The 24,040-nt window shown below is 40.4% G+C and overlaps 2 protein-coding genes across 5 annotated transcripts in view; both read right to left on the minus strand.

The window, feature by feature from the left end:
- Window positions 1–5,458, minus strand: part of magi2a (membrane associated guanylate kinase, WW and PDZ domain containing 2a) — a 243,837-nt gene extending 238,379 nt beyond the window's left edge. Inside the window, exon 1 of one of the 2 annotated variants that reach the window (XM_046072262.1) lies at window positions 4,903–5,458. In XM_046072262.1, coding sequence (XP_045928218.1) covers window positions 4,903–4,996 — 94 coding nt within the window. In that variant the 5' untranslated portion in view covers window positions 4,997–5,458. The remainder of the gene's footprint in view (window positions 1–4,902) is intronic. The other variant, XM_046072265.1, reaches the window with a different exon arrangement.
- Window positions 5,459–6,453: 995 nt separating this feature from the next.
- Window positions 6,454–22,953, minus strand: gnai1 (guanine nucleotide binding protein (G protein), alpha inhibiting activity polypeptide 1). Of its 3 annotated transcripts, none has more exons than XM_046071778.1 (10): window positions 22,686–22,953; window positions 22,454–22,584; window positions 15,534–15,576; window positions 13,726–13,867; window positions 13,095–13,252; window positions 10,799–10,927; window positions 9,307–9,436; window positions 8,956–9,109; window positions 8,164–8,393; window positions 6,454–7,692 (listed from the first exon to the last, which is right to left on the minus strand). In XM_046071778.1, the coding sequence occupies exons 1-9, from the start codon at window positions 22,811–22,813 to the stop codon at window positions 8,203–8,205; spliced, it is 1,206 nt and encodes a 401-aa protein (XP_045927734.1). In that variant the 5' UTR covers window positions 22,814–22,953; the 3' UTR covers window positions 6,454–7,692; window positions 8,164–8,202. The 3 variants fall into 3 exon arrangements, with proteins under 3 accessions (XP_045927734.1, XP_045927737.1, XP_045927736.1); XM_046071781.1 differs by having other exon boundaries at window positions 22,693–22,952; XM_046071780.1 differs by having other exon boundaries at window positions 22,454–22,952.
- Window positions 22,954–24,040: the final 1,087 nt, after the last annotated feature.

Below are 24,040 nucleotides of genomic sequence, written 5' to 3' on the forward strand. Positions count from 1 at the left end.
CAGAGATCTACCATTAGAGATCAGAAGTTTTTCTTCTTAACTTGTTAAATTATCTTGCCACCCTTTATATTTATCTTGTGACCCCTTAGAGAGCACTCTCCCCCAGGATGAAAACCAGCGCCACATACAATAAGATACACATTCACACATCGACTGACTACAGTGCGAAAAGAAAAGCTTTCATATACTCCACACTGAGTTCAACACATGCAGCAGCAGGATCAGAGAAAACCAGGATGAGGCAGAACAAATTAGATAGCTGGGGGGAATCAAAACTAATCACATGAATACAGATAAAGGGAATGATTGAGGACAGACAAGAATAAGAAAGTTATTCAATGAATGGAGCGAACAAGGGTATCCATGCCATCTGGGAGCCATCTTTATGCCACTCAACTCACAGCACTTTCTGCTCCACCTATCAAATTGATAAAACCTTAAAATAACATGCCTATTTCTAAAAAAAGTTTCTCCTACAGGCCACGGACGACTGGCGTCATTCTGAGTGGTCTGAAATGGCCACTTGACAAAGACATAATGTTCCCAGGTTAATCACTGTCATGCAGCCCCCCCCCCGCCCAAGACCCACCCATCCCTGTCCTCGGACACCTAGAAACATCAGGAGCTATTTATAACAACTTCATCCCCTCACTATGAAGGAGGGGTCTCTCCATTTTCCTTCTCTCTCCCCTCTTGCTTCCTCGCTCACTGTTGCCATGGAGCTCTGAATCAATGACATCACAGGAAAGAGTGTGTGTATGCTTGCGTGTGTGTGGAGATGAAAGCTGGAATCTGCGGACTGAGTGAACATGGCTGGCAAATATCAGGTGACGAGCAGAAGCCCAGACGGCAGACGTCCAGCTGGAGCGCGCACACACACTCTGTACGTGGCACACACATCAAGTTCATACAGCTTTTCACCCGCCCACTCACCAACCCACACAACCGATCTGTCTCTCTCTCTCTCTCTCTCTCTCTCACACACACACACACACACACACACGAAGCTAATTGGGTTAATGATGATGACTGAAAATGGCTGTTCTGTTAAGTTGTGTAGATGTTATGACATAACATCTACACAACTTCAAACAGAATTCTGATTGCTAATTACATAGATTACACAATGTTTTTTTTCTTTTAAATGTCTCTCAAGTTATTAATTCTTGGTTCAGCAGTGGTAATTTCCACAACACTTCCCAGATGAAATAGGAAATTACACGGATTAAAGGGTCAATTCGCCTAAATCGCAAAAACTTCATTCATTTGATGATAAATTAAACTGTTCATGATTTTTTACATTCAGTGATTAATCATTTAGTGGATAAAATGTCAGAGAACAGTAAAATATGCTGAATACACCAACAACAAAACACAGAAAAGCAGAAAATCTTAAAGCAGAAAACACAATTTTAGTAATTTTGTTGGATTGATGATGATTTTAATTATGAAAAATGATATAAAAAATGTTTTGTTTATGTATTTTCTGTGAGTCACCTAATTGATCAATTTTCTAATCTATTCAGCAATACTCATTTAACCCTGGTGGTGTCTAGCCATGTATTGTCTAGAATCATAAAAAATAAAATCAGTGGAAATAGGTCAGGATTTCTGGTTTTTGGACTTTCCAATTTTAATATAATCTATTGGGATCCTCCATCACAGACTACTTGAGCTGACAGCAAGAATTTACAGGGCTATATGGGCCTTAGTGATCCTATAGCATTTGTATTATGCTGATTTTAATCTTAATAAGGCTAGGGTGAAAAAATATCCATTGTTGACAACATTATTTGGCATTCTTCTTTTGCAATAAGTCACAGACTATTCTAAACTTTTTAAACTGCCTTTTGAAAATCATGTATCTCCAAAGCGTCAACTTTTAACAAATAAAAACGGCATTGTTTTCAGCTTCGTGACAATGTATTTTTTAACAAACCCAATGTTTTTTAAATGGTTTATTTAGTAGAAGTAAGGAATACAGCGTTATGTTCCCCTGAATCATGTACATATGATTGATCATGTAGATATGATTGTTTGGCTTTGTATCTATGTGACTTTGTATGTTTGTTATTTGATATACAGTAATATCTAATGGAATGGGCCAATAACTGGCGGATGAAATAAAAAAATAACTAAGTAGGAGTGTGTGAGAAAGTATGTTAAACTTAATGAATAGACCCTTTAAATATCTCTGACAGGCCTACTTCAAACAAGTCTCACAAGCAGGGGTGTGAGGCCACTTCAGATTGTGTGGCTAAAGCAGCAGAAAATATAAACCGCTTGGAAGATAGAAGAGTTATGCGGTATAAGAGACCATTAATAGTCTACGTGCATGCCGAACAGACAAACAGGCTGCCGACACATGACGTCTACTGTATTGTGAAAGATCCAGTGTGTGGAAGAATGTGCAGCACAGACTGAAAGAGTGTCTAGTTTGGTATTACAATGCGTCATGTCCGACATGGCTGCAGAGCTGATAAGCCTGTCTTATCTCTGTTGCTGACTGCTGCCCGCAGAGAAAGTGACTGAAGGGGAGAGCAGACAGTGAACACAGCAATGGAACAGCACTGAAATAATGCCCCCATTGTTCCATCTGTTTACGCCCTCCTCATCTCCCTTACACACACACACACAGACTTCAAACATTCACCACCCTCTCAGTGTCACCCCGTGTTGCTTTTACACCGTTACATCATGGCTGCCCCCTTGTTTACTCTGTCCTCTTCTTCCTCGCTCATCTTTAAATGTGCTGTAAATACAGCATATGAACCCCCACCCACATGCAAACACTTCAACTCCTGCAATTGGCAGCACACACGAGAGCCAAACCCCTACCCCCTCATAGCCCAGCATCACATAAACCCATCCGTACACTCTTCCTCTCATCGATCTCACTCGGACTCGTTCCACCTTTGTGTCAAGTTGTAAAAGAAGCTCAAAAATGGGGTTGCTGGGGTTAATGCTGTTGCTCCAGAGTGCGCCAGCATGCAAATCAGCAGTGTTTATGTGTGTGCAAACAATCCACACATGCAAAGTATTTGTGGCGCCCAAACCACTTACAGTGCCCAACTGAAAAGGGTATCCCCCATGTCGGGAGAAGTCAAGGGAGTGTACTTTGACGCAGCTTTTTCAGTCTTTTTGTAAATCAAATTAATGAGACTGTACAGTAGCCTCTCTTTAAAGACAGTACATTTTGAGAGAAGAAATTACACTTCTTCTTCTTCCAATTAAAAGTACAGTACTCAATGCAAAAAAGGCCCCTGTGACATACTATATTATATCATTATATTATAACTCATGAAATAATGTATAAGTTTATGGTGGAGCATTTTTTTTACTATGTTGTATTAATCAATTGGTTTATTAAAAAATCTGACTTTTTTTAATTTAAAAATTTAAATAATTGAGAGAAAGAGAAAAGCAGCAAATCCTCACATTTGAGAAGATGGACTCATGAAATGTTTCTGATAGAGGGCATGTCACCATAGCAGCCGCATAAACTTTAAACCAGAGAGATATACAGTCTGTGGTACAAATACACAAGTCATAAAACAAGCAAAACAAAAATCAACAAGCCCACTGTTGTTGTGCCTGCCCACCGAGAATTGCATGCACCTCATGGGAGCACGCACAGCTAAAGCGTAAAAGCGCCAGAGATGTTTAGAAACGATATAATATTCTTTGTGAGGTTCATCAATGGTGATAAAAGATTCAAGGTCAATATTTTATGAACGTTTAGATTCATCAATATTTTATTACACTTAGTAGAAGTAGCATTCCTTGATGCACTGAAATGTGCGACGATTCCTTGATTAATCTCTCAATATGTCTGAGAGCAGTGTTCTTGATAGATGCATCTATCTCTAAGCTTCAGACACTTGAGGGTCAAACACTATTACCAGCTCATATTTTGGGCTGTTTATTCTTGAAATTTATAATTTCATATATACCATAGTCGTCGTGGCTGAGAAAACAGGTGGATGCAAATCTCGGCAGGTAGCCTACAACATCTGTTCTGCCGAATAATGCATCCACCTCTTCAGTTCCTTTTCAGACACATTGCAGTGCACATTGATCAAATGCTGTTATCAGCACATATTTTTGGCTGACAGTGTTTGTTTGTAGTTTATTTGACAGGGAAAATGCAAAATATATGTACTTCATCAGATACAGCTGAAAGCTAATTCCCATCTGTAGTCCCTGGGCAGGTGTTAATAGTGCACAAGGTATTACAATGAAAAATTTATAATAAATCCAAACCTTACATTTAATAAAGATATAGAAAAGCTGACCAAATCAAACATATAGCTAACTACAAACAGACTCAACTATACCAAAACTCCCAAAACAAAAGAATAATAAATTCCCATAAAAAACAAAACATCATCAATCCCAATGCAGAAATACACAAACCATCAGTACAAGAAATTAACCATGCACACAGTTTGAGTCTCACAGCTCAATGACTACATACCGGATTGTCCTTCAACCATATTTTTACACTGCCTTTAAAACTACTGCATTCTCTGACACTCGGGGGTAAAGAATTCTACATCCAATAAAAAGCTTACCAGGTGGTGCAGCTACAGTCAGCTCTAACTTACCGAATAATAGCCTACCATTAACACTACAGGACACTTGAAATCAAACTTTGATTGGAAACTGATGGTGTTGTCGGCACTGACAGAGTTAATTTGACAGCCGACATTCATTATTCCGCATTTAACAACTTAATTTCAGGTTTACAGTTTATAACGGTCAAAAAATACTTATAACACATCGATCCAGAAATCAAACTCTCAGAAGTTATTAACGTTAGAGTTTAACCAAGGAAACCTTGGGTATTTCCTCCATCCAAGGTCACAGAAACAGACAATGCAATATTATAGGTTCGCTTACCTGATACTTGAGTCCAAGTCAGTAACGTTACGATACAATTCATCTTGGGAAATATGAGGATAAACTTTATGTTCAGTACGTTAGGCAACTTCATCAAGTTCACCTCTGTTGAAAAGTCCGTTAGCTGCTAACACGCATAGCTGGTTTGGGGCTAACGTTAAATTAGCATCCTCTACTAATTCTCGGGCAGTAAAGTAAAGTAGCAGCTTTGAGAAGAGTGGCCACATTTGAACTTTTTTCCATTCTTCGTGGCGTTGTCCTGTGACAAACTCGAGCAATGTACTTTATTTTGCCGTTATTTAAACTTGAGGCAAACCAAAGGCGGCTAGCTGAAGTTCCCATTCTTGATTAACAAGATGGCGCTTCTAACGTGCTGTATACACCTGGCTGCAGTTGTCAGAATTTCGGAGTAATTGTTTTGGTTTTCAGGGTCTGCAGAAAAAATGTGTAAATAGCTGGTGAACACAGAGGAACATTTGGAAGCTAAGGAGCCACATATGTCCTTCATGAGTTGGTAGAAACCAAAACAAACGAGTGAATGAGTGGACTTAAGTTCAGCAGGCGGCCATAGGACTACAATGAACGCAAAGTTGATCTGTATGAGCAGGATGTGTAAATAAGGAGCTATTTAACATAATGCCAGTGCTGTTTACAAAGTCAGTTAATGTAAGATGGCATACTAGAATATATTTTTGTGCAGCTCTGGCACACACAAAGTGATAGAAATCGTGCCTTTCAATCTCTCATCTGAAGAGATATTGTTAGAAAAGGAAACCATCACTGATGTCACTTACATGTCAAGCCACAGAACATTTACAATGCAAATTGAGTTAGGGTGACACAGAGTACACATCTGAGCATTGAGACAGCCCTAGGAGTGCTTTACATCACAGTCATTAATAGGACAATAAGATTAAGGTTGTTTATCAGTACATGCAAATTAACCTTTTCTGTGTGGCCAAATGTTCAGCCATGATCAGTTTTTTGCACCGAGTACTGCCACAGCCTTAAAAGGCCACAGAGGAATACAAATGTGATGGAGGTTGTGTGGAACTGACGTCTCTAATTGCATTTGCATTCGGAGAACAAGGAACCTCGCTTCATAAGAAATGCATACAGTATATATAACAGCATCTGCATGGCAAGCTTGTCATTCATGATGACGTGAAGTGGCACACAGCTGGACTACACGAATACAGAAGCATCAAAGCACGAGTGTGTGACCCATTACTCAAAATTATCTTTTTATAAAGTGGATTTTGCTTTTGAGATCCATGATAGAAGAAAACAATTCATCTTTGGGAATATTTAAGAGGACCCTCTCAGGCCAATAACCAACATTGAAGAGGAGTGTATAGGATTAAGAATATGTGATGGTAGCATGGCATTTAAAAGATGCAGTTGACAAAGGGGAGTATTAGAGTTTGTCCTGCTTTGTGCTTCAGCAGCTAATTAATAGTGCAATCATCTAGCTTTCATTAGTGTGAAAATGCTTCTCAATTGTTGACGACTACACACACACACACACACACAAATATGACAGAACCTCCATTTGGTTTGTAAATGGTTTTTATTAGCAAAATAAGGGAGATGAGTTTACAAAGATTCTCCATCTGTGGAGAACATACACATACATTAACAGTTGTGGCAGTTTCTTTATCTGAACAGATCCAGGACTGTATTTATCATTCTTCTTGGCAAGTAGTACTGATCTAAAATCATAGACCAGGCTCCCTTAACCACCTTAGTTCCCATCACCTGAATTAAAGGCTTTGTGGATCCTTAAACAGCGCCTCTACTCTCAAATCAACACAATACATGCATCCAACAACAGTGTCTGAAAATTAAAACATCTCAGACCTCACCCTCACCTTTAAAACCATCTTTTCTGTGGTTCAGTTTTTCTCTCCTTAACACCAAAAACTCCCAAACTCTCCTCCAAAATACATTAAAAGATACATTAAAATGTGCCTACTCTGGTCCTTGAGCATATTATAAGCTCAGTGCCTCAACTAACCATTTTCCGAAAGGGTTGGGAAGAATGGATATTTTGTACACTGTTTAAAAAGCGGACCCCCAGATCTTTGAGGTAAATGTAACAATATACATCTCAGTATTGTACTGCGTGATTGGCCAGTAGGCCTTCCATTGTCATGGCGGGTGGGGGGATTGGGGTAGGGGACTGTGGAGGCTACATGTTGGCCACCATGGAGACCCACGTACCTTTAGACCAGAAAGAAATATTCCGATAGCTCAGTGGTGTGCACATAGAAAAGAGCAGGGACACTAACATATGAAAACAGTTTACCTCTTTATGTTTAGAACAATTCAGCAGGCAACAGAACAAGCATTGGGACTACGACCGCAGTAAAAGGCATGCGAAGGCACAAGTACCAACAAACTGGACTCAAAGTTGTACCCCTTTTCTTCCCTTTTGGTTGTTGATGAAGGAAGAAAAGAAGCATTTCCACCAACAGCAAAGTTTCCTTTTCCAGAGACAGCGGCAGAAGGAACAGCGAAAACATGATATCCTTTCTCCTCCTCAAAAATTTTAAACAGAAAGGAAAAGTAATTTTTTTTTTTAAAAATGTGTGGAATATTTGTGGTGACACTTTTACAATGATACAAACATCCTACACAAATGTCATAACGCTAGTTGAAAATGTTCCAAGACAAAAACATAAATAAAGCTGTTAAAAGTGGCATATAGTACAGCACTGGTCCGTGACTGATCCTCCCGGCTCTTTTCATCTTCCCCACCAAAGATGCACAATAAACTGGCTCCACTGCCTGAGGACACAAGAGGAGGGAGAAAGATACATGAAGGAGGAGGGATGGGTGTGAATCGTTTTAAAGAGAGGTTTTGGAGAGCGCAACCTTGCTGCTATCGTTTCACACAAATCTAAATGGAGCAGAAAATGTATTTATTCCTTTGATAAAAGAAGTCAATGATTCCAGTGATTAAATTACAGATTGGATTATGATGCATTATGCTGCATCTTTGTGGTCAACTCCAGCTATGTTCCCCCATAATTCTTAATGCTTAAGCTCTGAAAACAAATCTGAAGCCAATTTGTTGAACACATTTGAAAGAGAGAGATGAAAGAGAGATGCAGACACACACTTTTACTCAGCAACTCCCCCTGCATCCTGATGATTACCTGCAACCCCTCTGCCAGTCAAAAGGGTGTACACCTTGGTTGAGCTCGGGTTGTTTGAAAGATTAAGGAGGGATGATGATGATGATGATGAGTTCCTTACCAAGAAAAAAAGCGTTTTCATCTTTGTTTGTCATTATCCTCAGAAGAGTCCACAGTCTTTCAGGTTGTTCTTGATGATGACATCTGTGACAGCGTCAAAAACAAACTGCACATTCTTGGTGTCTGTGGCGCAGGTGAAGTGGGTGTAAATCTCCTTGGTGTCCTTCCTCTTGTTCAGGTCCTCAAACTGACACTGAATGTACGCAGCTGCTTCCTCGTACGTGTTGGAGCCTGGAAAAGACGAGGAGCAGGAAGCGAAAGAGCCAGGAAGTCACAACATAGGAAAAGGCATTGAATGCATCTTGTTTCTTTAATTCATTCAAAAAGTTGTGGTTTTATGCAGTGTTAAGTGCCAAACTATTTCTTGGTCAGGAGCACGACAATATAGACGACATGACAGTTCCCCAGAAGTGAAACCAAAACATCTCCATGACCCCTTGGTGGCTTGGTAGGTTCTGGTTTAGGCTTTTGACAGTGCCAGACTAGCGGTTTCCCCGTTTCCAGTCCTTGTGCTAAGCTAAACTGATTTCTAGCTGTACCTTACAGTTAGCAGACAAATATTAGAATGGTACCAAATAAACAATTAAGCATTTCCCCAAATAATAATTTTAATTCATAAAAAAAGAAAAATTAAATAGCAGAATGCCTACATTTGACTTCATAAGCAACTTTTGAAAGAAAAAAAAACAAACATCATTAGCAGGTTCTCATGGCTTACTTGTTAACGAAATAATAAACTAAATGAAAGGGCTACCTATATTCAAATTATTCTGTAATATGCTGCCAATCTTACCAGCGTATTCTGGGTAGCAGATGGTAAGAGGACTTTTCTTGATCTTCTCCTCAAACAGGTCCTTCTTATTGAGGAAGAGGATGATGGAAGTGTCTGTGAACCACTTATTGTTGCAGATGCTGTCGAATAGCTTCATACTCTCATGCATTCGGTTCTAAAAGAAAAAAAATGAAGTCGCTGTTCATTATTGCGCTTTGCTCAGTGATCCACAAACATGGAAAGACCTTGAACGGAACCTGTTCTTTATTTCTACATCACAATTCCAGTAAACAGAGACAATGTTCCCACTGTGTACGAACACAAAGTGCCTGCTATTATGTTCTTCCATGAGTCAGAAGCGGAAGCACTTACCATCTCCTCGTCCTCAGCCAGCACCAGGTCATAGTCACTGAGGGCCACGCAGAAGATGATGGCGGTCACACCCTCAAAGCAATGGATCCACTTCTTCCTCTCAGACCGCTGACCGCCAACGTCAAACATTCTGGAGGGAGGAAAGAAGTAAAAATGTAAACTTGTTACCAGCATGCATGCATACACAGACACAATACAAGCAATGTTTATGAAACAAAAATAAAATAAATGTCTGGGAGGAATTGCTCTGGATGCTCTGGCCTTTCTGCAGGGTTTAGTGATGACAGTTGGTGATAAAGGGGAAAGGAAACAGACATTTTTGTCTATTGTTACTTGAAAATCATTTTGATAAAATGTTAGCGGTGCAGAGTGTCCCGCAAATGCCTATATTGAACTGTGCACTCAGTGACTATGTAAAAGCAGAGGAAAAAAACAATTCAAAACAGGAGCAGACCTTTAAATTTTGCACTGTGTTTTCTATTTGCTCAGTTAAAAGGTATAAATGTGGGGGGCATTTTATTGCTTGCTTAATAGAGAGCCATTCTGACTAAATGCAGTCCAAAGTGGCATGAACTCTGTAAGTCAGACATTGTGGATATTTCTTCATACATTTTTCACATTCAATTTCTAGACAAGCAAAAACTATGAAGAGCACTTTTGAACCAGATTCCACAGGAACACTGTATTAAAGAATCAAAAAAACAAACATGCTGCGTTGGCATGTTAAGAGAACCAAACGCCTCATTTAGCTCCTGTAAAAGCTCCAATTGGTCTACTAAACTGCAAAAAAGCTTGTGTGGAAATACTATAGTTTTAAAGACAGGATTGGAGGCGGGACTGTCAAAAGAAAATAAATAACATTTAACTGGTGCCAAATCAAAGAAACATGTTAAAGGCTGACATCCTGGCTCAGCAGGTCAAACCCCTCCCATTCTGTTTACCTTCACAGCTACAAAGTTAGTCATTAAATTGGAACCATGAAGAATAAATACTGCTTTTCATATTTCTGGTGAGCCACCACTGTGTAATTCCTACATTACATTACAGCCTTACAGAAACACATGTTGTAATGCCAGTGACAAAATGGTTGCGTCATCATGGCCGTTTACAGAAAAAGATGGAGTAAACACAGAAATATTAGTAAGACTTTTTATTTGTGTGTGTGTGTGTGTTTATGGAACATATAACATGGTATTTCTCTCTATTTCTCTCTTCAACTTTATGAATTTCAATGACACTGGCATCAGCTACAAAACTTCTGGTATCATTACATCATCAGGCCTACTGCCCCCACTTCCTGTCTGTGTTTTTTAACAGAGGGCCATTACTGAGTCATAGCTGATGAACACCATGACAGACTGTGTCACAACTAAGAGCTGTACAAAGGGAATTTCTATGGGAGTGAAGTCAGCAACAGGAAGGAAAGCTAATTAAGCCATAATGTAAAACACTTTGAGCCTGAACCAGCTGTTAACAGTGAAGAAATTCTCACTTGAAGTGGAGGTCCTTGAATGTGAAGTGCGTCTCCACAATGCCTGTGGTTTTGACTCGGGTCCTCAGGACATCCTGCTGAGTTGGGATGTAGGTGGCCTGGGATATCCTGTCCAAATCGTTCAAGTAGCTGAGAGAAGGACACAAAGAAAAGGACAAAAAGGAGGGGAAACAAAAACAGCAGAGAAGAAAAAGAGGGAAAAGAGGAAAAGGGAGTGAGAAAGAGAACAGGAGAGGAAACAAGTAGGAGAAAATGTGTCAAGGTCAAGTGTGTAACTGCCAGTTGAACAAACAACTCCCACTGCATACACAGTGATAAACCAGTCTGGAGTCCACATTTCGGCCTGAAAACAAGTCATGATTCAAACGTTCGGTGTGAAGCAGTTTACTTCTTTGCAGAGCAACATCTTGCAAGAAAATGAGTCCAGAATATACAGTATTAGATGACTACACATTTTGTAAGATTTGACGTTTTCAGTTTCTGAAAAATTGAGTTTCACCCTAAATTAGGTGAAGATAAAAAGCCAAACACACTGCTGTGTGGGTTACAAGATAAGATACATAATTTGCCTGTGGTAAATTTAGATATGACGGCACGATGGCTCAGTGGTTACAGCCGTTGTGTAATGGCAAGCAGGTCCTGAGATTTTAACCTAAGCTTGCATTGTTTTCTTTTATTTTGGCAGGGTACACCCTGGACAGGTTACCAGTCCATCATAGGGAATTTTGTTCATTCTTTATAATTTTACCCATATCATCATCTACTCAATTCTGCTGATCATAGAGATGTTTCAATTATTGAAGACTCAGGATTACTTGACCTGAATATTTTATACACTGCAACCGAATGAAATGAATTAGGTCCATCAAAGAGCCCACTAAAGTGTCCAATTGGAAATATTTTAATTCATGTCAAGGGCAAAATCTATGTATATTGTTATCTATTTATTAACGTATTAACCGCAACATTTAGGCTAAAATATGCTTAAACATCTATAATTCCAGGACAACTGGACAACCTGCTGAGGAAGATTGTGTGACATAATTGAAAGCTCCAGACCACCTACTGAATGGACTTGTTTCCAAGGTGAAAAAAAGAAGAAAATTTTAGTCTGAAAGCTAAAGGTGCATACACTTTTTCCCCCCCTACAGCAGGCGTAGGTACATCCCATGAATGAAAATACACTTTACAGAATGATCCCGTCTCATCTACAATGACTAAACTGTGGGATCAAATTCCCAGATAGTGGCACTATAACAACGACCTTTTATTTTTTGGAAAAACCTTAATGTGAATTTGAATTGCATCAAATACAACTATCCAACGATGAATTCTGAACAAATTTTCTAAGTTTCTAAATGTCTAAGTTGCTGCTTGCGGCTTTAATATTTCTATATTTGTTGTCATTGTATGGGCACATATGCTGTACTCATACAGGACGTCACACATAAACCTACACATTCTGTGTGTATTTGGACCCAAGCTAATACCTCAAGGTTACTGCTGAGAAATTATAAGGGAAATATTGCTGATCTCTAGCTGCTAGCAGACAAAACACAAGCCTTTTGTTTGTCTTCCAAGGTATTAAGGGAAGTTTAAAAAAAACCCACAAAAGGTTTAGCCATGGTGGTTCCTACTCATAAAAAGCCCCTGGACAGCAGGATTAGAGGAACCAATTAGAAAATGGCCAACGACGGCAGCCCCCTTGGCCTGTGACGTAACAGCTGATGTTTGTTCTGCAGCAGCAAAACAAGGCAAATGGCCTTTCTCTCAACAACACACAGGAGTTTCCTTGTGATGAGATAATTTATTTCAACGCCAAGGGCTCTTTCACAATATACAAAAGAATCAGGCTGGTTCAGCTTTTCTCTGTATTTGTGTAAAAAAAAGTCACTTATTTTGTAAACATGCGGCAAATGTTCCTGTGCTGAGGTGTAAGGTCAAAGATTAAATAGTCTTTCCAGCCGCTGCTTTTCAGGCATGACGGAGGAGGGCAAATATTGACAGTGTAAAAGTCCAGACAGATGCATTGTACTGTAGCTTTCTGCTCTCTGAGCATGCTTTGAAGGCTGGGACTACTTGTGTTTGGCAAGTTGTGGCGGCAGCTTTCTGTGTGTTTGCAGTAGAATGGCAGTAATTTGGGCGTCTGGTTATCTGATGGAAAGACTGTCATTAGCAGTTGGTGACATAAACTGGTATGTGTAGGACCATTGAGTCTTTTCAGTGTATGACTCATAAATCTGGTGAACTTGCAACTGTTACCTCGGCTGTTTGCGTGTGTGTGTTTGTGACTCACTATGCTGCCGAGTCGTTGAGCTGATATTCACGGGAGCGGCTGAAGCAGGCTTGGACACCTCCGTCCTTCCACAGGCGCTTAATGACACCGGCCAGCTCTCCTGTCATGAAGCCTTCCTCTGCCGAGCCCGCCAGCACAAACAGCTGCCTTGCATCGTCCTGGAAGAGGAGTTGCGTTGATGTCAGTATCATAAATCAACCGCCAAAGTCATTACACCACCATTATAATTAACATTAATCTGGTAGCAGATTAATGTTAATTATAAGGACATTTACAAGACAGGTGCTGATCAAATGACCAAAACAGTGTGCACTCTTATTTCCTTGTCTTGTCTCGTGTGTACAACTGTACAAGCAGGAATGTTTCTGTAGAAGAGCATAAAACATTGCAAAACATTGTAAAACATCACGTCACCTAATTTGACTTGATTTTACATATATTTTAAATGACTTTTAGACAACAGGAAAAGACCTCTGAAATCATGACTACATTCAGAGCAAACAGTACTTTCCCAAGAGCGTTGGCTCTAGACTGTTCCAATGTTAGTCCCAGCTTCTTTTCCAACACCACAAACTCAATTCAGGTCTCTACTCTCAACAGACTAAATTACACTCCTCTCTCTCGCACTCACAGCTCTTGCGGCATCACCAAAGTCGATCTTGAGGCGCCCCATGGCTCTGATGATGGCGATGATGGACTGGATAGTGTTGCTGTAGACCACAGCCTTGTACTGCTTACATTCCTCTTCTGAGTAGCCTGCCTCGTGGATGATCCTGCGGAAAAAGCGGAGAAATATGTTCAGCAGATGCGCCATTTGCCAGCAACAAACAAGAGCAAACGCTTCCAAATGCTACCATCACACACAGAAAACTCATTTTTCATGACAAATTCTCCCCGCTGAATCGTGTCTATACTTTTTCAGCGTTCTTTAGAATTCACTTAGTTTCCTTCTCAGCTCTTATTCAGTATCTCTTTTCAACACTCTGACCTTAGAGGCTTATGTCGGCAGAAGATATTGTCAGGCCACAATGGCCCTGATCTCTATGCTCCTCATTTCTGGCTGTTTAAATAACAGTCAACCATGGACGAGAAGCTTTTTCTACTGTGGCATGAGTGTAAGTTACTCTGGATAAAGGCATCAGCGACAATGTAAAAGGATTTTCTTGGACTTCAATGTTTTTTTTAAAGTTACAAATCCAATACAGACACTTAACACAGATTAATAATTTGTTATCTTACACATTTTATGGTTAAAGGACGAGGCTGGCATTATTCTATAGTTTTACCCTTGTCAACAAATCCCATAAAAAGGAAAAAGTTACTTAAAAAGGAGAAAACACTACATTTGTTGGAGACTATTTCCAGCGGCAGAATTGGTGCGCTACTGAGTATTTATGGCAGCAGACCGGTGAATGTGGGATCGACTCAAAATAATTGAGAGCCCATATTCATTATAATGAAGGAACATGTCACCCACTGCAATGCTGTGGCTCAGTGATGTGTTTTTATTTGTTTTTTTGAACAAAAATGAAGGTCTGCGGTGCAGAGGAATAAGCTATATCAGGCTGTTTTTGCACAGGTAATACTTGTTAGCAGGGCTGCAACTAACAATTATTTTCTTTATCAATTAATCTTCCTGTTATTTTCTCGATTAGTGAACATATAGTTTGGTCCATAAAATGTCAAGCCCAAAGTGACATTTTTTAAATTGCTTGTTTTGCTCGACTTACAGTTTAAATCCCCCCTTCTAAAATGTCCATTTACTACCATGATGTACAAAGAAAAGCAACTAAACCTTATGATTGAGAAGCTACAACTGGAGAATGTTCTTCATTTAAGCTAGAAAAATTATTTAAACGATGTATCGCCTAAAAATAATTGCAAATAAATGTGTCTCCTCACTTTTCCTTTCATTGTAAGAAAATATGCATGTATACACTCTAAAGTAAATAATTTCCTTAAATCAGACTGTATAATGAGATCTCTCAGTACACTGGTATTCCAATGGATTTGATGTCACAGGTAAAGAACCAATAGAAGAAGCAATATCATAGTGAATTTGACATGCGTATGTCTGTTTGATGAGTGTATCCACAAGGATGTTTATGAAACATGTAATTTATATGCAGGACACACACGCAGCATGAGGATGATGTATATGCAGAGTCTATATTAATGTATTCTGCTGGGTTTGTCTTCATGATTCATTATGCATTGCACCTATTTGTACTGTGAGACACAGCGTGTAATATTACCCAGAAAGACACTATAAAAGCATGACTGGTGTTTGACACTATTTGTGTTGTGGAAAAACGAATACTCTATCCATTACACATATCTGATGTAGGACGTCACCGTTGATAGACTGCAAAAAGAGTTTGTTTTCTTTGGTCAGTGTGCAGAATGATAAGATGCAACAGTAACAAAAATTGGACTCACTTCATCTGCTTGACAATTGTACTTTTTCCCGATTCACCGGCACCTGGAAAAGACAAGAGGAAGAAAAAGAGGAGTGTAAATATTTCAAGAGGCTAATGTTGCCTGTAACAAGCCAAATACATTTTTAATGCTTACGTAAACCAGCTCACTTCCTTTATATGCATATTATTATAAAGCACTTACAATGTTTTTACACAGTGATCTAATGTGGCCACATGGCACGGTGAGGAACCATGAAAAAGAAACATGAGCATAACCACCTCAACCTATGGAGAACTGAGAAACAGAGTGAGTGAGTGAGTGAGTGAGTGAGTGAGTGAGTGAGTGTGTGTGTGTGTGTGTGTGTGTGTGTAAGGAGGTCTGTGTATGACTTGAGCGTTTTAAGTTAAAAGGAGTCTTTAAACCTTTCATTTGGCCTCTGCTCCAGGCAGTTCCCGACTAATATACGGATTATTTTTGCTTTGCTAAGCTTGCTCTAGATTAGTGTTACTGAATCCAACACTGTATACGCCAACTATGTGTTTGGAATTTTATTAGCAAAAGCATCACCACACATCATCAAGGCTCTTGGCTTTAACACGGCACACAACTAATGATAAAATAGATGTTTACTGACAGTGCTGTGAAGTGCTGAAGAACGTGGTGTCACTTCAGGATGGGGGGGTGGGTGGGGACTAATTAGATTGAAGGCGTTGTAGTTGAGACATAGTTGAGACAACGCTATGATGACAATAGCGACTGGGGATAGAGAGACAGGGCGAACACAAAGGGAATCAGACTGTCAGCGCAGCTTTTGCTTTGCGGATCACTCGTCACAGTGCCATGGCAACTGCTCTTGTTGTATGCAGGACATCTCTAGTGTGAGGCCACAGTCACCTGAGGAGGCTTTGTGGTTTTGGGCGTGTGTGTATGACATGTTGGCTTCCATTGAGACCATTATGTATTATGTATCTGCTGCTCTTTTTTCATCTACTGTACATGATGTCCCTGAAACCAGTCACTTGGAAGCACCCTTTTCTTAATTTTACCAATTAAAGCCATTTGTGATGTCCTTCACATTCATTAGGCTCTTGTCTTCTAATGGGTATTACCATAAACTACATTAGGTCTACTAATGTGCACTCAAAGTCCTCATATTACAGCAGCATGGACTTGGTTATAGCAAGCAATTGGCCAGTTGTCACTGACGTAACACTCCTCTGCCACTTGGGAGGATCTTTTAAACCAGTTGAGAGTGGCTATTCCTTCAGTAAGGCCCACCCCCCAGCTTCTCTCTCAGCTCTAGAAACAGAATAAGGGGAAGTGGAATCATACCATGAAATCTACCAATGCGTGTTACCTCGTGATACTGTCGGCAGAGACAAGGTGGTTTACTCTTGCATAATAAATCATCCGCCTAATCTAGTTCCACTTTCCTTGCTCTTGCAAAAAAAAAGAAAAAAAAAGTGCATTTATGCTACATGCCACACTTGCGGTCAAGCCTGCTTCATGCTGTAAGCGGCAGCTCTCCCAGTACATTATTTATAAGGATTTTAACACAAAATTATCACATAAATATATATGCATCCCAGTCCAGTGTGCACACTGTCTGAATTCCTACAAACTTCCTCTTAGCAATAACTACATGCTGATGTTACAGCCCTGACACTTTAACCCTCTGTATAATTGGATTAGATTCCCCTGAGGACACATTATTTTAATTATGTGTCACCACTTGGGTGCCGGAGCGCCTTGGGGTGGGGGGGTAACACTACAGTGGCATCTCCCTGTGCTCTGAGGCCAAACACTGGCTGTGCGATTCTCAGAGGGACACGCACACAGACGGCAGATCCGCTGCTCGACTGGGCACGGCAGGCCGGTGAGCTGGCACCCCCAACAGCCATTTTCACAATGCCACAGACACTTCACATACCGACGCAGTGCCTCTCAGTGGGACGCATGAACACCCACTTCAGGCAGGCTATGAGATCACACTGAAGTTCAAAGTAGCTTCCTTATAAAGGAAACGTTCAAGTAACTGCTAGTAATGCGACTTCTCAGTTTTTTATTATGTCTTTGTTTGCAAAAAAATGCAAATACAGACATCTAGAGTTGCAACGATGAGTCAAGCAGCAGAAAACTAGCAACTATTTTGATTATTTATTCATTTTTTCCGGCTGTTTATGCAGAAAAAAATGCCACATATTTCCTGATCTTAGCTCATATGTAATGTTGCTTTTCTCTATTTCATATTAATGTAACCTGAATATTGTTGGGTTTTTGACTGCTGGTCGGATAAAAAAAAAAAAAAAAGAAGAGAACAGAAGAAATTCCCTCAGAAGAAAAACAAGACTGTTGTTTCAGCTTTAAAAAGGAGGGCTAACTTTGATGATGTCTTGAGTGAACTGATGCTTATATTTAGTGAAAATGATAAAGAGGTGCATCACACTGGTTGAGAAATACTTGGATATTGTGATCACCTTGTATTGCAAACGCAAAACAAACAGTGATGTTTGATGGATCATTGTTACTGTAATTGTGAAAAGGTTGCATCAGAGAAGTATTTTGCCACTACTGTTAGATAAATAACCAGTACCAGTTTACAGAAACTAAAACCAGCACCACAATAATAATAATAATAATAATAATAATAATAATAATAATAATAATAATAACAACAACAACAACTAGCCTGCCTACTAAAGTGTTTGTATGGTTAAAATTGCACATACACCATAAATTCAGCATCTATGTCTTTGCACTTGGGATCTGGCAATGGCCTCTTAACACCAGTGATATCATTAGGGTGTGGTTCTTGTCAAACCCTCTAGGCTTGAGGAATACAAAACACAGAGGCGTCCTGAATTTGACTCACACACACACACACACACACACACACACACACACACAGACCTTTAAGGGTTACACGGCACCACAGGCCTGACCTATCAGTCCTCATGCAGAGTCATGTTACACACCCACAGCTTTGATACACCCACCCCAAAACAGCTACAGATTCAAAACCACTGGAGCAGCTGGTTTCTGTTTCTAGCGGTTCAAACTATTTTAGGAAAATCCAAGCTAACCCTTCCAGTGAAAATGGAAGGGTTTTTTTTCTTCCTCAACAGAGAACAGAGCCGTTTCTATCCACCAACCGCAAACACATCTTTCCTCTTGGAGCTCCCCCGGTTGATCTTCCACTAAGTATGGAGACAGCGAGGACGTGGAAGGTTTTTTAACAATGGCAGTATGGAGATGAATGTGATTAAAATGGCTACAACGCCTGGGCCTTCTTCATTTATAGATTAACCATATGCCGCTGCTAATTCTCTTGGAGATGTGATGGAGCAACGTGTGCTCGCATGCCAACCAAAGTTAAAGTTAGTAAAAATGTGTCTTTCTCAGGCTCCTCATTCACTACAGTTCGTGCTGGCTTTTGGGTTAAATCCATGGCATGAAGACACATTTCTGTGGGGTCAGGAGGTTTATGGGTGCCAGGCTGCTGGTCCAACACGTCCACTTTTAGTTGAACAGTCCAAACACTTGAGTTGGGCTTATGAAGTTTGGCACAATGTGCTAACCACATTGGTGATGCCACATTAGCGGCATGAGCCCAGCACCCTCCACCCCCCAACCCTCTCTGTTTTTCACTCGCTTTCCATCATACACATCCCTCTTCCTCTTATACATTCTTTGTCTGCTACAGTAGTTTTCCCCATTATGATGTATTGTTCATCTCACTCCTCTCTCACTACCCAGTTCTCCCCCCCCCTCCCTCTAGAGGGATTTAAGAATGAGTCACTCACGGAGGATTCCAGGAGCCGCCGAGCAGTGCTACCCACCAGGGGAAATGACCACAGGGATCGATCTGCCAACAAGCAGATCAATAGCTAAAAGATTGTTTCCCACGCACACACACACACTTGACACAGACTGAACTATTCACAGAGATGTCCAAAGACGCTTACAGCGATAAAGGGATGTGAACTATTAATAGACTTCGATTTCGTGAGGGACCCCTCGTCCCTAAGATGAGTGACACTGTCACGCTGCGCTGCATGTTTGGCAATTCTGGCTACATCATTTTAAAAATATGGAAACTATTCAAGAGAGAACAATGACAAATGTTAAGACACAGGCTGAGGAGTATTAATAAAAATCTTCCCACAGCTGAACGACAGCTATAGAAAGAGCAATTAGGCTGAGGAGATTGTAATCTATTTTAACATGTAGATATGAATAGTAGGATAATTGGGTCCTGGAGATGATGGGAATAAAATGAGAGCCAAATAAAGACTAAAAGCTAAATGAGAAAAATGTTCAGGGGGAAAAAAAAAAAAATAGATGACAGCTCCTCCCTCCTGACACCTGAGCCTGCCAGGTGGTTAGTGGGCACGCAGACTAGATTCAAACTCTCCCCAAGATTTTTCGTGCAAATTGAAGTTTTTAAGTCAGCGTAATGATTTCATGCCGGTCACAAGGAGCGCTCACAAGCCTGTGGTTAACATTTAGGATTGCGCCGGGGAACCAGGAGGTTACCACACAAACCTGACACTCACTAAATCACCAGAGGTTTGCTGTTTACACAAATATCTACCCATTTGGTAGGAGTCACCTCCATGTGATAAACAAAAGACTTTGTTTTCTTCTAGTAGCATACAACACATCGCCACAGCCCTGCCAGCCGTTTGCTACCAAGCCACATGTTTTGTTGATTTTTTATCTTTGCTGACAGGGTGTGTTTAGAGGATAGTACACTCCAGAATTGCTTCCAGATCAACAGCTCCAAAACAGTATGTTTTCAGTGACTGTTTATCTGCCATGTAAACAGCTCAAACTCCTAACTTAGGGCCACAGCTTCTCTGCAACGGAGCGCGTTCATTTTTAATGCTTCAGTCATTAGCAGTGCTCTCATCTTACGTACGGGCCCCTCTTTTCCTTTCTCCCAGCATGTTTGTGTGTCACTTCAGGCAGTAACCTGAAGAGGCCATCACGCTGAATGGATCAAACGCAAATGGCAGGAAGCTGTGCCAATGCGGCCACGCGTGGGGGCCATGCGAGCTGGCACAGAACGATCACAACAAAAACAGCTATTGTAAGCTACTCCAAAACCTGGGAAGGGTTAAGCTAATGCCACACGGTTTGTGTCTGACGAAAACTCATATTTCAGCTTACAGCAGCGTATCAGAAACTTGACCTAACTTGCCCGCTTTCAATCAGCAAGCCCTATCTGGCCTCCAAACACCTGAGGAATGTGGTCGACCTTCAGCAAGAAAATATGTACATGCTTGTTCAAACAGAACAACACTAACATCACACTTTATGTTACATATATCCCTGGAAATGTAAATATTTGTGTAATTTTGATGTGTGATTCAATGAACACCAAAAGTGTGCAAAAGTGCAAAGAACACACGTAAATGTTGTTTATCTTGCTCCGTTCCACAAATTTGTCCACAAAAGCCACTAACGGCTCTTATTTCATTGCTTTCAGTCAAGTGTCTGCCTGATATTGGTATTTGGCTTCAGACTTTGTGTCCTGGTAACCCACATACCGTGTGTGTGCATGTCAACACTTCCCAAAGCCAAAGGGGACTGATGATGGACAACTTTTTTTTACCTACAGCCACTATTTACAAGGATAACAGTGTTTCCTCACATGCAAGTAATGCCGATAATTTACAGATGGCTGGCTTCTAAATGCAGGCGCTTCACATAATTGCATACAGGCGCAATGACATGACAATACACATGTAATGAGTGCGATAATTAAGTGTAAAAGGTTCAGTGAATGTACTGTAACACTGATAAAACATTCACGTGGTTGATTTTAAAGGAATATATTAATTTACCAAAATACTAGCCTATGTTGGATTCTTTGGCACTTCTCAAATATGAAGAGAAATGGTTTTGTCAGTCAAAATTGGCCATTGCTTAAAGTAATATAAAGCGCAACGAAGCAACTTTCTCTACATCAAATGTCATGTCACACCACTGCTTAGTTATTAAGTTAATTAAAGGCAAATCAGTTTAAATGGCTGCTATTTAAATCTTATGTTTATGAGGCTAGACTTCATTTTGCTACTTCATTCTTGTAATTTCCTGCATTTGTTGCGCAAGATGTTTTCCCATTTGAGACATCTGTATTTTTCTTATTCTTGAACTTGAAATGAGAGCAAAACAAGGCAACAAGGTATAAAATTTGGTTTTCAGGCTCAGAAAAACTGTGGATAATACTACAAGAGGGGGGAGGGAATCCCCTCAGCCCCTCATTAAGCTCAACTTTGAATTTGCAAACAGGGATTGAAGCTTTAAACATCCTAAAATGACTGGACTCAAAAGTTTTCAGTCTCATTCAGTCAGGCCTGGGCCCCTAATGAGCCACGGGCCTATTTTCACTGCACTGCACTGGACTAGACCAGAGGAAATGTGCTATTGTTGAAAGGATTTAGTCAATACAAATGGTCTACAGAGTCGGCTGACTCGATCTAATGCCAAGTTGCCAACAACAGAGCGAAAAAAAGAAAGAAAAAACTGCCATGTATGTCATTTTAACAACAACATTTTAATTAAGCGGATTAAAAACCCCAATTTAAAACAATATGACGTTTTGTTTTTGCTATTTTGGCTAGTAACGTTCAGTGTTTTTGTTTCCCCGTTGTAAGTATGTTAACAATATGTTGAATTTAGTTGACGGTTTACTGGCAAGGAAGCAAGGAGGGGAGTAACGTTAGCGTCATGCTAGCGATGCGGTAGTGAAACTCCAACACTTCGTAAATGTCAACACCTAAAATTGACCATTAAACAAAAACCGACAAAAATTTAACCGCCACTAAAGTGGTTTTTGTGGCAGGGTGCGTCCCCCTCTCGTAGCTACTACTGCTGTAGGCGAACACACAGCGAAGTTCGTCCACCGACCGTGTCCCCCCATCCTCCCTTACCGAGCAGCAGCAGCTTGACCTCCCTGGCTGCCTTCTCCCCGTCGTCCCGCAGATTCCTGTCGATCATTTTACTGCGCTCCACCGCCGCCTTGTCCTCTGTGCTCAGCGTGCATCCCATCCTCGACTGTGTCCTTCAGACCCAGATGGTGTAGGGAAAAAAAATATAGATATATATACACAAACACCTAAAACACCATATATGCCCGCATGAAATGGTTAAAACTGCCTTCACCACGCACACACGCCCTTTTTTTTAAATGACAGGCGATCGATCTGTGCTGGGGGGGAAAGGGAAGTGATCCGACTTTTCAAAAAAAATAGTGTGGCGTTTCTTCTGTCCGCTGAGATGTTTTTCGGCATAAAATCCGTCTTGCAGTCGAGGGAAAGCTATTTTGATAGCGAAACTATTCCTTGGTGATATCTCCTTCACCCGTTCGCCTCCATTCGTTGTGGCGGCGACTGCCAATGTTGTATGTACGGTTAGGACTGGAGAGAGCAGCGCCGTGTTCCCCTAGTTGAGCAGCAACAACTACCATTCTCCCGGTCTGATTCTTCACAATAAAGGTGTCATTTCAACAACTAATCCTAAAAAAACACTACATTTAGAAGCATTCACTGCAACATTTTCTCTGACAATAAATGTCCTACACTATACTACACTATACTATACTATACTAGCCCATTTCTTCTCTAAAACAAAGGAAAAGTTCGGATCCCAGTACACATTTTTTATGGAAGTTGTTAAAAAAAAAGTGTCATTTACACTGGGGACGCTGGGGACATGTCCCCACCACATTTTGAAATGGCTGATTTTGTCCCCATGACTTTTTGAAACAATTTGTTAAAAATGTTCTGGAAAATAGCTTAATCAAAAAACTTTCAAAGCAATTTAAATATAGAAGAACCAAATGTACATTGTCCAAAATCGTAACAAGCTGCTGATTACTGCATTACATTCAGTTATATTTTTCTATTCATGAATTGTCATCTGAATTTTTTTCTCTTTTTATAAACAAAGACATTTCCACCCAGGACATTGAGTGTTTAATGCTCAAAATCCTCTGAGAGAGGGCCCCCAGACCCCCACTCATATATTTCAGCATTTCATATTTCATCATAATAGTGTTAAAAATCTTCTCATCTTGTTTTTGAGCAGGTCTTTGAGCAGGTTTTTGAGCAGGTCTTGCGACACAAGTGTGTCATCATGCCCCTAATCTGAACTCCTATGTCTCCACTACTTTTCAACACAAAGTGATGCCTTGCAGGAGGACAACAGTGCCATGTAACATTTTAAGACCAAAATGACTTAAAATTGGGCGTCTTGGTTGCCCAGTGGTTAAGACGCATAGGCTACCATATTCTGTACTTACATATCTCTGGTTTGATTCTGTCCAGGGACCTTCATGTCATTCTCTCTGTCTCTCTCCCTTCATTTTCTGTCACCTATCTACTGTCCACTACTATATAAACACAATTACCTACAGAATTAATTGAGATTAAAATGAACCCCCCAGGAAGGTATGTTCCGAGGAAGGTTCAAATCAAGGGCAACTGGACTTGTTTGAAGATACTAGAAGACGTTTCACC

Source organism: Micropterus dolomieu, linkage group LG16 (genome assembly GCF_021292245.1).
Source record: "Micropterus dolomieu isolate WLL.071019.BEF.003 ecotype Adirondacks linkage group LG16, ASM2129224v1, whole genome shotgun sequence".
In the NCBI taxonomy this organism is placed as follows: domain Eukaryota; kingdom Metazoa; phylum Chordata; class Actinopteri; order Centrarchiformes; family Centrarchidae; genus Micropterus; species Micropterus dolomieu.

Bases quoted from the DNA above. Each gene is read 5' to 3' on its own strand.
- gnai1 (XM_046071778.1), bottom strand. From the start codon at position 22,813: ATGCCGAAAAACATCTCAGCGGACAGAAGAAACGCCACACTATTTTTT. The intron at 15,577-22,453 runs GTAAGGGAGGAT...TGTCTTTTCCAG, and splicing joins GGTCAAGCTGCTGCTGCTCG to GTGCCGGTGAATCGGGAAAA. The intron at 9,110-9,306 runs GTAAGTGCTTCC...TTTTTCTTTTAG, and splicing joins TGGCTGAGGACGAGGAGATG to AACCGAATGCATGAGAGTAT.